Source organism: Rhineura floridana, chromosome 12 (assembly GCF_030035675.1).
Source record: "Rhineura floridana isolate rRhiFlo1 chromosome 12, rRhiFlo1.hap2, whole genome shotgun sequence".
Taxonomy (NCBI): domain Eukaryota; kingdom Metazoa; phylum Chordata; class Lepidosauria; order Squamata; family Rhineuridae; genus Rhineura; species Rhineura floridana.
In genome coordinates, this window is record NC_084491.1 from 10543125 (window position 1) to 10558353 (window position 15229).

Consider the following 15229-nt stretch of genomic DNA (forward strand, 5'->3'; position numbering starts at 1 on the left):
CAGTTGTTCCCCAGGAAGAGACTTCACATTATGACATATAGTCACTTCCTGGAAGCATTTTAAAAGGCAATTTTTTTTACCACATGGCTGGCTACAGAGCTGTTCTAAGCAGCTTTCCACGTTTTCAAGTTAAAAAAAGAAAGAGGCAGCCCTCAGACCATCTTATAAATACAGTGTGGCCCCATGCACCATTGAGTCCATTGATTACGTGGCTAAATCTGCAGATCAACGTTATGATCTGTGCATGAGTCCAAGGGAAACAAACTGGGAAGGTTTGCTCCACAGTGCAAAGTGAACCAGAATCCTACCCAACCCTAGCTACAGCCCTTCTCCACTAAAAATGGTACTGGGTATCCAATGTTCCTGTTCCACTAGCTCAGGAGATTTGTGCGAGTGAGACAGAAATTCCCCCTCCTCTTCCCGGCAGCCCCCTGCGAATCCTCAAAATTGGCTCCAGAGGGTTGGGGAGACCCTCCCAAGAAAATTTGGTGGTGTGTGCAGGGAAATGAGATAAAATTGAATTGTTGTTGATCACAAGCTAAATATGAGCCAACAGTGTGATGTGGTGCAAAAAAGGCAAATGCTATATTAGGCTGCATTAACAGAAGTATAGTTTCCAAATCGTGTGAAGTATTAGTTCCCCTCTATTCAGCACTGGTTAGGCCTCATCTTGAATACTGTGTCCAGTTCTGGTCTCCGCACTTCAAGAAGGATGCAGAGAAACTGGAACAGGTTCAGAGAAGGGCAACAAGGATGATCAGGGGACTGGAAACACAGCCCTATGAGGAGAGACTGAAAGAACTGGGCATATTTAGCCTGGAGAAGAGAAGACTGAGGGGAGATATGATAGCACTCTTCAAGTACATGAAAGGTCATATAGAGGAGAGCCGGGATCTCTTCTCGATTGTCCCAGAGTGCAGCACACGGAATAATGGGCTCAAGTTGCAGGAAGCCAGATTTCGAGTGGACATCAGGAAAAACTTTCTAACTGTTAGAGCCACACGACAATGGAACCAATTACCTAGAGAGGTAGTGGGCTCTCCGACACCGGAGGCACTCAAGAGGCAGCTGGACAGCCATCTGTCAGGAATGCTTTGATTTGGATTCCTGCATTGAGCAGGGTGTTGGACTCGATGGCCTTATAGGCCCCTTCCAACTCTACTATTCTATGATTCTATGATAAAACAAAAGTGCCATCTTGCCCGTTGAACTTGGCTGTCACTGCTTTGGATACACCCCACTGATTCCTCCCCTCCCTTTTCTTTTTTTGCCCAGTATAAGGCAAGAAACACCATATGTAGAGCAGCAGTAGACAGCAGCTGCGATTTCCCTGAGTACTGCAATGGGAGTTCGGCATCCTGCCCAGCCAATGTTTATGCCCAAAATGGCTTCAGGTGTGGCTCCAACACTGGCTACTGCTATGGTGGATTCTGTCAGTCGGCTGATCTACACTGTCAGGAACTCTTTGGTAAAAGTAAGTGAGACAATTGCTTTTTTGCTGCTGCTGCTTTTCTAACTTTTACTCTCAGAGTAGTTAAAAAAAACAAGCAAACAGCTTTCTTCTATGACCAAATTGTGCATCACATGGCACACATCTGGACCATGATATTTTGCTAATTTTATACCAGTTTACCTATTATAGCTGTCTCCAAAGAATCCTCTCTTTCTATTCTATTCCAAACAACAACTATTGTGATTATGATTACCTGCCCTTCACCCAAAGGTCCCAGGGCGGGTTACAACAATTTTAAAACATATAATTAAAACTCTAAAAAAAAACCTAAACATCATCACAGAATATGGGGTGGATCCTAAAAATATACATCTCAAGTGCCAAAGGCCAGGGTAAAGAGGTGCGTCTTCAGCACGGTACAATGAACTGGCCAGATGTACCTTGGTGGGGAGGGTGTTCCCACTTAGGGGCTGCCACAGAGAATGCCCTCTCCTGTGCCACCATCCCCCGATCTTCCAAGAGTGGTGGAACTACCAAAAGGGCCCCCTCTGCTGATCTCAACACTTGAGAGAGTCTATAGGGAAGGAGGCAATCTTTCAGATATTTCAGACCTAAGTCATTTAGGGCTTTAAACACTAATGTGAACACCTTGAACTGGGCCCAGAAACGAACTGGCAACCAAATGTAGTCCATTGCCAAGTCATTCTCCGTCTCCCTTTACAATGTTAAAAAAGTCCCATCAGTGAAACCTCTGTTCCATGCCCTGGTCACATCTCGCTTTGAGTACTGCATTCTTCTCTTTGTCTCATCTTCCACTCACATCCATCCAACATTCTGCTGCCAAACTTTTTCTTCTCTGCCATCCCTCTGACTGTGTGATTACCCACCTTAAATCCCTTCACTGGCTTCTCTTCTGCTCACTTCGAATACCTTCTATGGCTGGGCCCTCATCCCTCTGCACTTACTTTCCAACATGTCCCTTCCTGTCACCTTCACTCATCCAGCTCTGCTACCCTCAGCTGTCCAAAGGTCTCCTGCTCCCTAATTGACTCTGTCCATTCTCCCTTGTTTCTCCTTATTCTTGGAGCAAGTGTGCAGTCTGGGGGTACTCCGAGATCCACTAGAGCTCCATGTGGTCTTGGTAGCACAGAGTGCCTTCTGCCCACTTTGGCTGCTTCCCTACCTGTGGCCATTTCTGGATAGGGATAGTCTGGCCACAGTGATCTATGCTCCAGTAACTTCCCCGTTTGCTTGTCATACATTATATTTGTTGTATGTGGGGCTGCCCTTAAAGACAACTTGGAAGCTTCAATTACTGTAGAAGATGGCCACCAGAAGTTTGACTGATACAACCAGGTTTGTGCATGTTATGTTATGCTACTGGCTACCTATTTGCTTCCGGGCCCAAGTCAAACTGCTGGTAGTTACCTTGAAAGCCCTAAATAACTTGGGACCAAATAACTGAAGGAGTGCATCTTCCCATATCAACCTGCTCCATTAAGATATTTTGCTGAGGTCCTTCATCAAATGTCTTTAAGAAGAGCCCTGCTGGATCGCACCAAAGGCCTATATCAGTCTTTTGATCTCACTGGTGCCTACAGGAAGGCTGCCAGCAGGGCACAAGCACAATAGCACTCTCCTGCTCATGGTGTTGAGGCTTGCTGCCTGTGATGCTGGAGGTGGTATATCGATCACCATCATGGTTTGCAGCTGTTGATAGCTTTATCATTCATCATTTTGTCTAACCCCCTCTTGAATCTGTTTGATCACTACATCGTGCAGTAGCGAACTCCATAGTTTAATTGTGCATTGCATGAATATAATGTTTTAAATAGATAAATAATTCTGCTGCAGTGAAAACAACCAAGAGTCCCGTGGCAGCTTCAAGGCTAACATATTTATTATGCATAAGCTTTACAGACTCAAACCCGCCTCATCAGACTCCTTGCATCAGACTCAGTTGTTTTTCCATATGCAAATATCTGTTAAGAGCATTGCTGAAAGAAAGAAAGAAAACTATTACAGGTTGTATTTTATTTCTTCTAATCAAGATCCTTTCAATATTTATAGAGTCAAAAAGTGCTCCTCAAGCGTGTTATGAAGAAATTAATGGTCAGAGAGATAGATTTGGACACTGTGGGATTGATCTAAAAAAGGGATTTAAGACTTGCTCTTTTCGGTATGTGATTAGGAAACAGAGAAGAGACTAGAATAAATGGTTGGGGTCGTGACAGGGTTTGTGTGGCGGGTGGTTGCTTGGGCATCTTCTGTTGTATAGTGCATTTTTTTTGATGATATAGCATAATAGTTGCCGGGTGTGGTGGGGTGTCATGATTCCAGAGCCTGGCGCCAACCAGGATACCCAGTTGGAAGCTTCACTGTCACTGGGTGAGGAGCTGGACTGGTTCCTGGCTCTGACCCTGATCCGGAGGTTGGCAGTTAGGTGCCCGCTCAACCAGATCCCATAGCACCAAGGCCCATAGGACTAGAGGGAGGATCCTCATGTGTGTCTTTCCCATAAGTGTCTCCTGTTCTACCTTGCTAGCCCGACAGTGCAGGTGGGAGGACACAGAAAGCAGGAGAAGTGCCTCTCTTAAGGCCAGAGGGCTGGCCCTTTAAAGTCCTACAGTCCTCCAAAGGGAGTGGAGCCTGCGAGATGCAGACTTGAGACATAGGCTCAAAAGGCCACCACTCACCTCCAGTCCTTCTTGGAACAAGTTGCTCCCCAGGAGCTCTCTGTGGTTCTGTCACAACTAACCTATCTTGCTCTGTGGGCTCCTCTGCAGGACCAGAACAGGACATTGAGGAACGAGGCATTCTCCCTGAAGCTCTAGATTTGCAGAGGGGGATTGAAATGGATGACAAGGATAATCTGAGGCTAAACCTGTTCGGTATTATAAAAATACACACAGAAATAGGAACTAATTTGGTTGGTCCTATTTCTTAGCAGAGTTGTAAAAATACAAGCAGTAGAATGAGAATGTCACAACCTCTTCACATGTTCAGAAGAAGATAGGCTCTAGCTTAGAAGAAAGAAAAATAGTGTCCATCTTAGTCTTTAGTATGGATGCTCTCAGAGAGAGCATCTGTGCCATGCGGCCTCTCTCAATGGTGGAAGATCAGTAGTGGAGAATATTCAAAAATCCCCCAGAACAAAGGAGGAGGAAGTCAGGTAACAAAACCCCACCCATTAGGAAGTTACATCATGGTAAACAGGTACATGGGATATTTCCCAAATATCCCTTAAAGTGACCATGCAATATTTGCCTATTCCAACAAAACCAAGCACCCTTAAAATTACAGCTCATTTTCATAGTCCATGTGGGACTCTTTCATCTTGCCCTGCCAGGCCCCTTCCTCTCTCAGAGTCTCATCAGCAGCTATGCATTCTGTTACTTAGCAGGAAATATGGAGAACATCAGTTGGTTTGTCTTTTCCTATTGTGCTGCTTTGGCCAAGTGTGATTTTTCTGTTTCATTTATTAGCTGCCTTGAGGTTTTTCTCTTGAAAAAAGAAAAGCAAGATAAAATAAATAAGAACATAAGGCTCTTACACCCTGCTGGATCAGGCAGAAGGTCCATCTAGTCTAGCCTATTCTGTTTCATACAGAAACTAAATGCTTCTTTCTTGGGAGTCCACAAGCAGGGTACTAAGAGAACAGCCCAAGCCTGTTGTTTGTTTTCAGCATATGGTACTGTCTTGGCATGTGGAGGTGCCATGTTGCTCTGTTCATGGCTAATACCACATGGCAGACCTATCCTCCATGAATTGGTTCAATCCAATTTTCTATGTCTTTTCACAATCATCTAAGCTGCTGGCCATTGCCGTGTCCCCTGTGCAAAGGAGTACTTGTCTTTTGACTGTGCTGAATCTACTGCCAATTGGTTACATTGGGCCACCCAATGAAAATGAATGATGCCAATTTAAATAAATAAATCCCCCCCCTGCAAATGCAAAAAGATTATTTTTCCATTTTCGACTGCACACACTGCAGCTGATGAGATTTATTTTGAACTCATTACTTTAAAATCACGGCAGTGTAGGGCTAATGCTGAGTGAATGGAGGCAGAGAAGAACCTCTGGCAATATTATTTTTTATATTTTTTTAAATGTAAAAAAATTATCCTGTTACTCCAACAAAACAAGAAAAAGAAAAGACTCCCAGAGTGGTTTACAGATTAATAAAAACAAGGCAGTTCCTGCACTCAGGTTTACTATCTAAATTTTTAAGTAAGCTTTTCTGATTTTGTGGTTAATTCCAGTTGACTTTATACTTTGCATGTCTTTTTTCACTTCACTGTAAACTACGGTGTCAAGCTTTATATATGTTATTGAGATAAATAAAAGATGCAACACAAGATAAAAATGGATTGGGTCAGGGGAGGAGTAATTAATTATTAATTAAAATAGCCCATATATTGCCTTTTGCCAAAATGATTACAAGGCAGTTTTCAAAGAAAAATCAATACAACAAAACCATTCAACAACAAATTAAAATATACAAAAAGGTTTTCCATGGGACACAAACAGTTGGGGCAGTAATCCTTTATGCAAGGAACTTACAAAGGTATGAGAATGCCTCCCCACTCTGAGTTTCATCTGTGTAATGGAAAGCATGCATTTTTATATTTATTTTATTTATAATACACATCAGTTGCCAAATCTGGCATTTTGGATATGAAAAAACTGGTATTTCTAAGACGTAATCTCCAACTCTTTGCAAATGTGTGAGCCTGTTCTCTTCTCCACATGCCTTTGATAGGGACATCAGATGTGGAAAGTTAATTTGTGAGTATCCAACCAGAGCTCCTTATGTTCAAATGAGAGTTCCAGTCCTGTACACTCCGGTAAAAGATACGCTCTGTGTATCTCTGGACTTTAAACAGCCGAAGGGCACACCGGACCCAATGCTGATGAAAGAGGGTACCAAATGTGGAGTTGGTAAGGTAAGGGAGACAATCTGGCATAACAGTACTACTGCTACTATTATTTAAATAATGTATATGTGTCTCAGAGACAGCAGTGTAATGGCAAATTCAGAAATGCAGGGTCCCTTCATGATAATCACAACCACACCCCTTCCCCCTTTATTGATGCTGGGTTGAGAATTAGATCCTTGTTAATGCTTTCTCCCACAACAACAGACATCCCTAACAGCCAATCAGCATGAAAGGGAGAGTGTTAGCTACTGAAAAGAGTCTTCTTAGGGGCTGACTCAACTCCTTTCACTCTGATTGGCTCCAATCAGCAGGAAAAGGATAAGAAAGTATGTTAGAAGTTTCTTCTCAGTGGCTAACACACCTGCCTTTCATACCGATTGGCTTGTAGCATGCTAGAGACATAGGGACCTTGCTGGGACCCTCCTCCCATAAAAGTAAGGAATCTAATACCCCCTTAGACCCTGGATGACTACACCCCTGCTCAGAGAGCAACAATCTGTGAGCTCTTAAACCTAGAAAAGAACACCGCTCTGTACCAGTTTTCGTCATCTTTAAATGTGTGTAGCAGGGGAGAATGTGGACTGACATTTTGATGCAGATTATGCTGTATGGACACTGCAAAAAACTTGCATGTGTGAGGAGCACAGATTCTACAATAACCACCTGTCTTGAGGCACTCATAGATGGGGGGGTAGGAACAGCAAAAGGCCTGTTGCAGAGCATCAGGTCTTGTGAAAACTGAAAAAATGTTATTGCTTTTTTTAAAGGTTTGCATCAAACAAGTATGTGAAAAGTATGACATCCTGAAGTATGACTGTGATCCTGGGAAAAAGTGTTTTGGGCATGGAGTAAGTAAAATGAATGTTGTCTTTCCAGTGTTAGTGTTTCTACTATAAAAAGGAGATTCCCTTCGCCGCTGCCCCCGCCCCCAAGCTCTCCAGTATCTTGAGTGCCGGAAGCTGGATATACAAATGGAAGAGAGGGAGGTGGTAGAGTGAAGACCTGGCTCTTCAGGCAGGCTTTTGGGGTGGGCTAGATTTTATCGTCATTGTTTTCAGATTTTTAATGTCTATTATATTTGTATGCCTATTTTGTACGTCGCCCAGAGTGGCTGGAAGCCAGCCAGATGGGCGACTAAGAAATTCAACAAATAAATAAATAAATAGAGTTCTGATGTGGTTGAGTGGACTGCACCACTTCAGGCTACAGATGGGGACTCCCATTTTTTGAATGATTCCCCACCTAAAATCTCCTTGCAGGTGGAAAACTAGCACAGCAAAGAGATAGATCTAGGCAGTCCTTCTAATCCTGCTGTGCTAGTGTTCTACTTGCAAGGATTCTATTTATCTATCTATATGAATATTTTTTAAAAATTATCCCCAGTGTGTAGCCTGAAGGGGTACAGTCTACTCTTATCACCTCAGGATTCTACTACTCCATCTCCCTGCGTGTGAAGATCCAGCCTCAGACAGTCAAGTTGCTTCACAGTTTCTAAAGGCAGCCATAGAAATAAGACAGCTAGAGTCACTCAGGGCTGGTTCACATATGAGCCAAGATCCACATTAAAAATGCTGCTTTTTCCATCGCGATTGATTTTGACAGTTTACATACATCCTCCCTCGCTACAATTAAATTGGCTGTATTTCTTTGTAGCATTCACATGTGTTTGTGTTTATTGTTATCAGTGTTTCCTTGTTGCCACGCCCACACATTAGAATGTTATCTGCGGAGGCGGGCAAGGGGCGGTGTTTCCCTAAAGGAAGGGTGGCATGGCCACACCGTGGCACATCAACAGCAAGAAGGAAGGATTAGGCTTTCACATTAGCCCTCCGTGCAGTGGTGATGCAGCCTCACAGAGGGAGGGCACTTGAACAAAGGGGAATCGCCTACAGCCGCCCCCCTTCCCTGTGGTGCAGGCTTTCTCCCATCCCCTCGGCTCCCACCCGTGGCTGTAAATGTTTATAGTGTGCAGTGTATATATTTTTATGCGCACACAACCTCTTTGTGAATGAGAACTTAGTTGCAACAGGGCTTCTGCAGGAGCTTTCCCCAGGCTGCCCAGCTGGAAAGTGTTAGATGGGGGGGTCGGGTCAACCCCCCTCTCCTCCCCCTCCAGAAAACCAAGCAGGGTCGCCCTGGCACATCCCATGGCAAGTCCTGCTCTCTGGGCTGCATCTCTTCCCTCCTCCTCAGTCGCGGGCAGCTTTCACGCTGGCTGTAGGGAAGGCAGCCTTCACTGGCCAGCAGGACTGCTCGCCGCCGCCTCAAAAGGGAGGAAAGGGGAGGGGAGGAGGGGCTGCTCGCCTGCCCGCGCCCGGAGCACCGTCCCTAAATACCTCATAGAGGCCAGGGGAGAGTGGTAGCGCAGCACCCCTTCTCTTCCCTCGCTGCCCCCGACCGGTTCATAAAGTAAAATAGTGCGTAAAGCGACAGGAAGTTTGTCCATCAGCGACCGGAAACAAAATTATGTCCATAGACATTATAAGGGGGTGGAGAAAGGGAGGATCTAAAATGGCGAACAGCGGAGGATGCAACCACACAGCAGATTGGCACTGAGGCGGGTGCGGATTTTTAAGACAATTTTGGATTTTTATCACATCTATTTAATCCAGATTTAAAGGCAAAAGCAGCTGAATCACTTCGCATTGGCAAAAACGTCATGTAAACGGTCCAAATTAAATGGATCTGCAAAAAACATCAGATCCACATTATACCGGCATCTGATCAGGCCCTCAGTGTCTCTTCCAGTTTCCTCGTACCTCCAGACTCCTAGCATTTATTTATTTATTTATTTAATATTTATTTATTTATTAGATTTATATACCGCCCCATAGCCAAAGCTCTCTGGGCGGTTCACAACAAACAAAACCAGTAACATACAATTAAAAACCACATATCAATTAAAATAAGTTAATTATACAAAAGTTAAGACATAATTAAACACATATTAAATGCATATTAAATACTAAAATGCAGGAATGTTAGAATACTAAAATGCTAAAAGTTAAAATGCTAAAATGCCTGAGAGAAAAGGAAGGTTTTTACCTGGCGCCAGAAAGATAGTAATGTTGGCGCCAGGCATATCTCATCATAATTATTTATTTATTATACTTGTATACCACCCCATAGCCGAGCATTGGTGGTGCAAGAGAAAGAAGTGCTTTTGCAAAGTGTCTTCCTCCCCATCAGAGTGTGGAGCTGGGAGGAGATCACTTCCTCCACTGCAGTAAGTAGAGAGAGCAATTTTTTTCCTCATAGCTGTGCTGGTCTGGGAGAAAAAGAACTCTTTCCTCCCAGCACTGTGATAAGGAGGAAAATCCCACCACCCCACCTCCTCTGCAGGTGTGATTCTATGAGTGTGTGACTTTATGTATATGTGGGGTATGTTTGTGTGTGTGTGTGTGTGTCAGAGAAACAGAAACTGCTGTGCGCCTGCATATGTCTGTTTGTGGCCTGCATGTGTGATGATGTGTGTATACTGGAAGTGTGGTGACTTCAGTGTATACATCACCACTTTGGTCACAACACTATTAGTGTGTATTCTGCGGAGGGTTGGACGGTCTTAAATGTGGCTCTTAGACTGAAAAAGGCTAGGCACCACCCCGATCTATACACAGGCTTACCACTGTTAATAGTGAGATCAAGGCTGCAGTTCTCACACCTTATTTTTACTTTACTTTACCCTTTATTTTAGACTAGAATTTGGGCCCCGTTCAGGAAATAATAAAAACTTTTTCTTAAAGAATATTGCCCTTTTTAAGAGACAGCACATAAGCAATGAATTTCTACATCTGCCCTCCCCCTTTCAGATTTGCAACAACAAAAGAAACTGCCACTGTAATCCAGGATGGGCTCCTCCGAACTGCAAAGCCAAAGGAAGCCCTCTAGGAGGAAGCATTGACAGTGGGCTTCGTATTCTGGAATCTGGTTAGTAAGATCCTCCATCCTGGCAAACAGCTCTAGTGCAGTAATTTTCAATCTCTTCAAAACCAGGACCCTTTTTTCACCCAAACCTGAAACAACGGGACTTGGAGCACAACCTTCTGGGAAGCTCTCTTGTGCAGTCTCCACTGAAAGGAACAGGAACATCTCAAGAGAATTCTGCTGGATCAAGCCAAAGGCCAATCTAGTCCAGCATTTTGTTCTAATGGTGGCCAGCCAAGTGCCTACTGGGAAGCTGCAAGCAGGACCTAAGTGCAACAGCACTTATCTGTACTTGTGATTCCCAGCAATAGTTATTCAGGCATATTGCCTCCTACAGCATGTTATGCATATGTAAGGTAACTTAGCGTTCCCCGCTGCGTGTGCCAGTGTGTGTATTTACCTAAGAAGCGGACTTTTACCCTGCATCTAAATCACTGAGACTTAAGACTTAGCTAAAAAAGGAAAAGCTACTTTATTTATAGAAATACATAGTAGATAGGAGGCATACCTGGTTCTAACTAACCAAGTTGGAGGCGCAATTCCCAGACTTGGGAAACTGCCCTCATGGCTCAGGAGAAAGAGCAAAGACAAAGATACTCCTCTCTCCTCGGACAGTCTAAGAAGACGAAAGAGGGGCAGGTCAGCTTCCCTGAGCATATCAGTTTACAACAGAAGGAAGTTAGGTAGAGAAGAGCACAGGTAAAGGTAGGCAAGCCTAGCCAGCTGGAGGACCCTAACTGTATCTTCCTTCTGGAATAGAAACAAAAGAACCCAAACAGGAGTTGCTGTTGCCCCATTTCCAACACAGTGAAGGTAGGACAGAGCCACCGTGTTTGCTTGTATAGCCCATCTTGGGCTCCTAGTGCCACCCAGTTATTGTTCTTCTCTTGTAAGCTGCAAGTGGAATGCAGTTGCTTTCCTCACTATCAGGAGTATTGCAGCTTTCCTATGCATATGTCCTCCTGTGTGTAGTGAGTGGGGCTATTTGCAGCTCAGCCCAGATTTGCTATAGCCTTTGCAGTGGGTGTCATTTTATGACCCCTGTTTATTTTTTTAAAAACAGCCTTTTAATTATTGCCAAAGCACTTTTCTGGCTGTCTTTTTTTTCTTTGTCAATTAAATGAAAGAGACGGATGGTGCTATGAAACCATACTATTAGGTTGTTAAATTTTTATGGTCCTATAGTGCTGTAAACTAATGCTACAATAATGCTAGTTTTCAAAAAATTAAAAACTTTCTGGCCAGTGCCATTTTAGTAACATAGAAAGTGTTTACATTTTTAAAAAAGATTAAAAAACCATACAATAATGGCATTATGGCAGGGATAGGGAACCTCAGTCCTGGGGGGTGGGGGGGGATGCATCCCTCCAGGCCTCTCTGTCCGGCAGTGTGACAATTGCACTACCCTTCTGAGGACAAACCACAGGGAAAGTGCAGGATGAGAGTGATGGATGATGGACATTGTGTGGGTGCCCTGTAAAAAGTGAATGAACAAAGCACGGTAGTGCCTCACTAAAAATGCATAGTGTAGCCCTATTCCTGGTTTCAGCCTTTGCCGTGAAATGTTTCCTTCTAGATATAGCAGGAAGAGCCGTGGAAGACAACCTGCGGACGTGGATCCTGCTCAGCATATTTCTCTTTCTGCCCATGGTTGTTGGGTCAGCCATCCTGATTGGGAAATGGGCTCGAATCAACAAGTACTTCATAGATGATGATGAGTCGCTAGACGATTCTGAGTAAGACACTTTTGCCCATGGCTCCTCAGGGCCTGCTCTGTGTGGATCTGAAATCTTCCCATCCATCAATAATTTGGACAAGTGGGTCCCGCAACAAAATGTTTCAGCGTGCAGTACTCCTGTACAGTCTTCTTCTCAGTCAGCCCTCCTCCATAATAATCCTTTCTGTTTCCCCTTCCACACACCCATTCACTTTTCTGCCCCCCGCCTTCTCGAACAGTCAATCAGCATTCCATAGCCACTGACCATGCTTAGTCCTCATTTGGCTGGGTATTTTTTGGGGGGGGGGGAGGCGAGGTTTCCTGCTTATGTTTTTTTTCTAAATGTGCTTGTTTTACTTCCGCAAACCATGGGAGTTCCTCTGAGCCTGCTGATGTCTCCCTCCTGTACCTGAGAACCAGTACTCAGATAATTGAGTTGCTATTGGTACATATCAGGGGTGGAGAATCTGTGGGCCCTCCACATGTTGTTGGACACCAGCTCCCATCATCCCTGGCCATTGGCCATGTTGCTTGGGGTAGATGGGAGTTGCAGTCCAAAAATGTTTGGAGGGAGATGGCATCCAAAAACAAAAGAAATAAATGTTTAAAGCAGGGATTGGGAGCAGGTGGCCCTCCAGATGTTGTTGGGACTTCAGCTCTAGTCAGCTCCAGCCAGCACGGCCGATGGTCAGGGACAATGAGAATTGTAGTCCAGCTACATCTGGAGGGGGGCACAGGTTTCTCTTGTCAATATAAATGGTAAGAATTAACTTCCTGGCTGTATAGTAAACATAACTCTATGACAAAGTGGGGTGTATTTTTCTGTATATAATTGATGTTCAATAACCTTACTTCTCATTGCATTCTAGATCCTATACTAGATCAGAAGAATATAGCATGTCGGACAAAACAAGGTAAGCATCTGCTAACTTAAAGTCCAGGAATGGTATTTTCTGTACCAAGAATACCAAAAAGAATATTGATTTTAAAAAAGAAAAGAAACACTTTTCCTTCCAGAGCTAGCTGCAGAATCTAGAAAAGAAACAAACCCTAATTTTTTCCTTCTTCCTCTGCAATAATGAAATGTAGATGCACGTGTCTGTTTTTCTCCCATCGCTGAAGGATGGACTAGGTTAATTTGCAAAACCTATTTATCATCTTTCTATCCAAGAACCCCCAAAGCATCATACAGTAAAATAAGACCTAAAAACAAACATGGGCAGAGCAATCCTATATTGTGGTTGCACAGGAGATGTGCATGTGCAGCCTGATGCAGGGAGGAAGAGAGATCCTTCTGCTATGGCAGTGGAACAACTTTGTCTTTCCCTCACAGTCTAAAAATTGGAAGACAGCTTCATAATGGCAAGCACACTGAAGTCTTTGGGATATTCTGGAAAGTCCATCTGCCAGCACATTGTACTTTCCTTTAACATGTACAAAGTCCACTAGATATTCTTGCAGCACCCACAACCACCTCTGGAGCATGGTGTTACTATTTTTCATGGAGTCCAGCCACATCAGCACACAATTGGTGACAGCAGTAAATCTTCCCCACACGTAGGGACACAGTTTACTCAGGGTCCACACAACAGCCAAGCATTCCTTTTGCATTGGCGAGTAATTCCTCTCTCTTGTTGTCAGCTTTCTGCTCAGGAAAGCAATAGGATGGTTGGTGCCTTCCCTTGTTTGCATCAGCACAACTCCGAGACCAAGGTCAGATGCATCAGTAGCCATGATGAAAGGCTGCTCATAGTCCGAAGCTATTAGCACTGGACTCTGACATAGTGCCTGCTTTAACTGGACAAAAGCTTTTTGGCACCTTTCACTCCACTCAACTTTCTCTGGCTGGTTTTTTTTAGTCAAGTTCATGCAGTGGGGTAGTTATTTCCCCAAACCCCTTGATAAACCTTCTATAGTACCTTGCCATACCTAAGAATGCTCTCACTTGCTTTTTATTCAGTGGAACAGGCCAAGACTATATTTTACTCCATAAAGAGATTATTTTTCCACTTCCCACCTTATGTCCCAAGTATGTTACCTTGGGTAACCCAGATTGGCATTTTTTTACTTTAATGGTCATTCCAGCATCTTTAAATGCCTCTAAAACTGTTGTTAGGTGTTGTAAGTGCTCTGGCACAACTTGCTAAAGATAGCCACATCCTCAATATAAGCTATAGCAAAGTCTGACTTGCCTCTCAGGATGGTATTGATCAGTCTCTGGAAGGATGCTGGTACATTTTTAAACCCAAACAGGAGAACTGCAAATTCATGCAGCCCCTCAGGTGTGTTAAATGCAATTTTGCTACATGACTGCGCATCTAACTCCATTTGCCAAAACCCTTACAAAGGTCTATGGTGGAGATTATTTTGGCTGCACCCAATAGTTCCAGCATAGAGTCTACCCTTGGCATGGGATACGCATCCAGAACTGTAATTTTATTTATATACCTGAAGTCGATACAGAATCGGATTGTTCCATCCTTTTTAGGAACCAACGTGATTCTAGATGACCAGGGACTAATTGATTCACATATCAAACCCAACTCTAACATTTCTTTAACTTCCTTTTTGTTCTTTTCAAGCACTCTTCCATTCACACGATAGGGGGTAGACCTTATTGGAGGGTGATTGCCAGTGTCTATTGAGTGTTTTGTAACACTAGTTCTACCAGGTCTATTTCCAAAGAGTTCCGCATATTTCCTCAAGACTCTCATGATTTCTTCTCTGACCTGATCATCCACTTCCTCTGACCACTCCAGCTGATCTAAACCTCCCTCTATCTTGCTCTCGTGCACCAAATCCAGCCAGTCAGGCACACACCCTTCAGGAAACAAGATGACCTATAAACCCCTGCATCTCTAGTGTGATAGGGCTTTACGTGTACCACTTTGTGTTTTTCTGGTTTATCTGATGTTATAACACCCTGGGATCCTGCTGGGAGGAAGGGAGGGATATAAATCAAATAATAAATAAAATAAAATAAATAAACCTAAGTCAAGGTGTCTAATTTTTCTCTAATGGGTGGTCCCTTCCAGCTAGCTTGTAACTTCTCCTGTTTTCTAGGAATAAATGCCATGACCATATCCCCCATTTCATATGTACACTCTCTTGCTGTTCTGTCATACCAATAGCTCTGCTTTTGTTGAGCTTGGCTCATATTTTCTTGTACTACTTTCATCATGGGTTCTAATTTGT

At 43.7% G+C, this 15229-nt stretch overlaps 1 protein-coding gene and 1 long non-coding RNA gene across 2 annotated transcripts in view; one reads left to right on the top strand and one right to left on the bottom strand.

The window, feature by feature from the left end:
• LOC133368301 (disintegrin and metalloproteinase domain-containing protein 32-like) overlaps positions 1-15229 on the top strand; it is a 61855-nt gene that overhangs the window by 39920 nt on the left and 6706 nt on the right. Inside the window, exons 14-20 of the mRNA XM_061592361.1 lie at positions 1276-1474; positions 3524-3632; positions 6216-6399; positions 7161-7241; positions 10203-10320; positions 11894-12053; positions 12904-12948. Coding sequence (XP_061448345.1) covers positions 1276-1474; positions 3524-3632; positions 6216-6399; positions 7161-7241; positions 10203-10320; positions 11894-12053; positions 12904-12948 — 896 coding nt within the window. The remainder of the gene's footprint in view (positions 1-1275; positions 1475-3523; positions 3633-6215; positions 6400-7160; positions 7242-10202; positions 10321-11893; positions 12054-12903; positions 12949-15229) is intronic.
• Positions 3402-15229, bottom strand: part of LOC133368305 (uncharacterized) — a 28158-nt gene continuing 16330 nt past the window's right edge. Inside the window, exon 3 of the long non-coding RNA XR_009758620.1 lies at positions 3402-3450. This is a non-coding gene — a long non-coding RNA (uncharacterized LOC133368305). The remainder of the gene's footprint in view (positions 3451-15229) is intronic.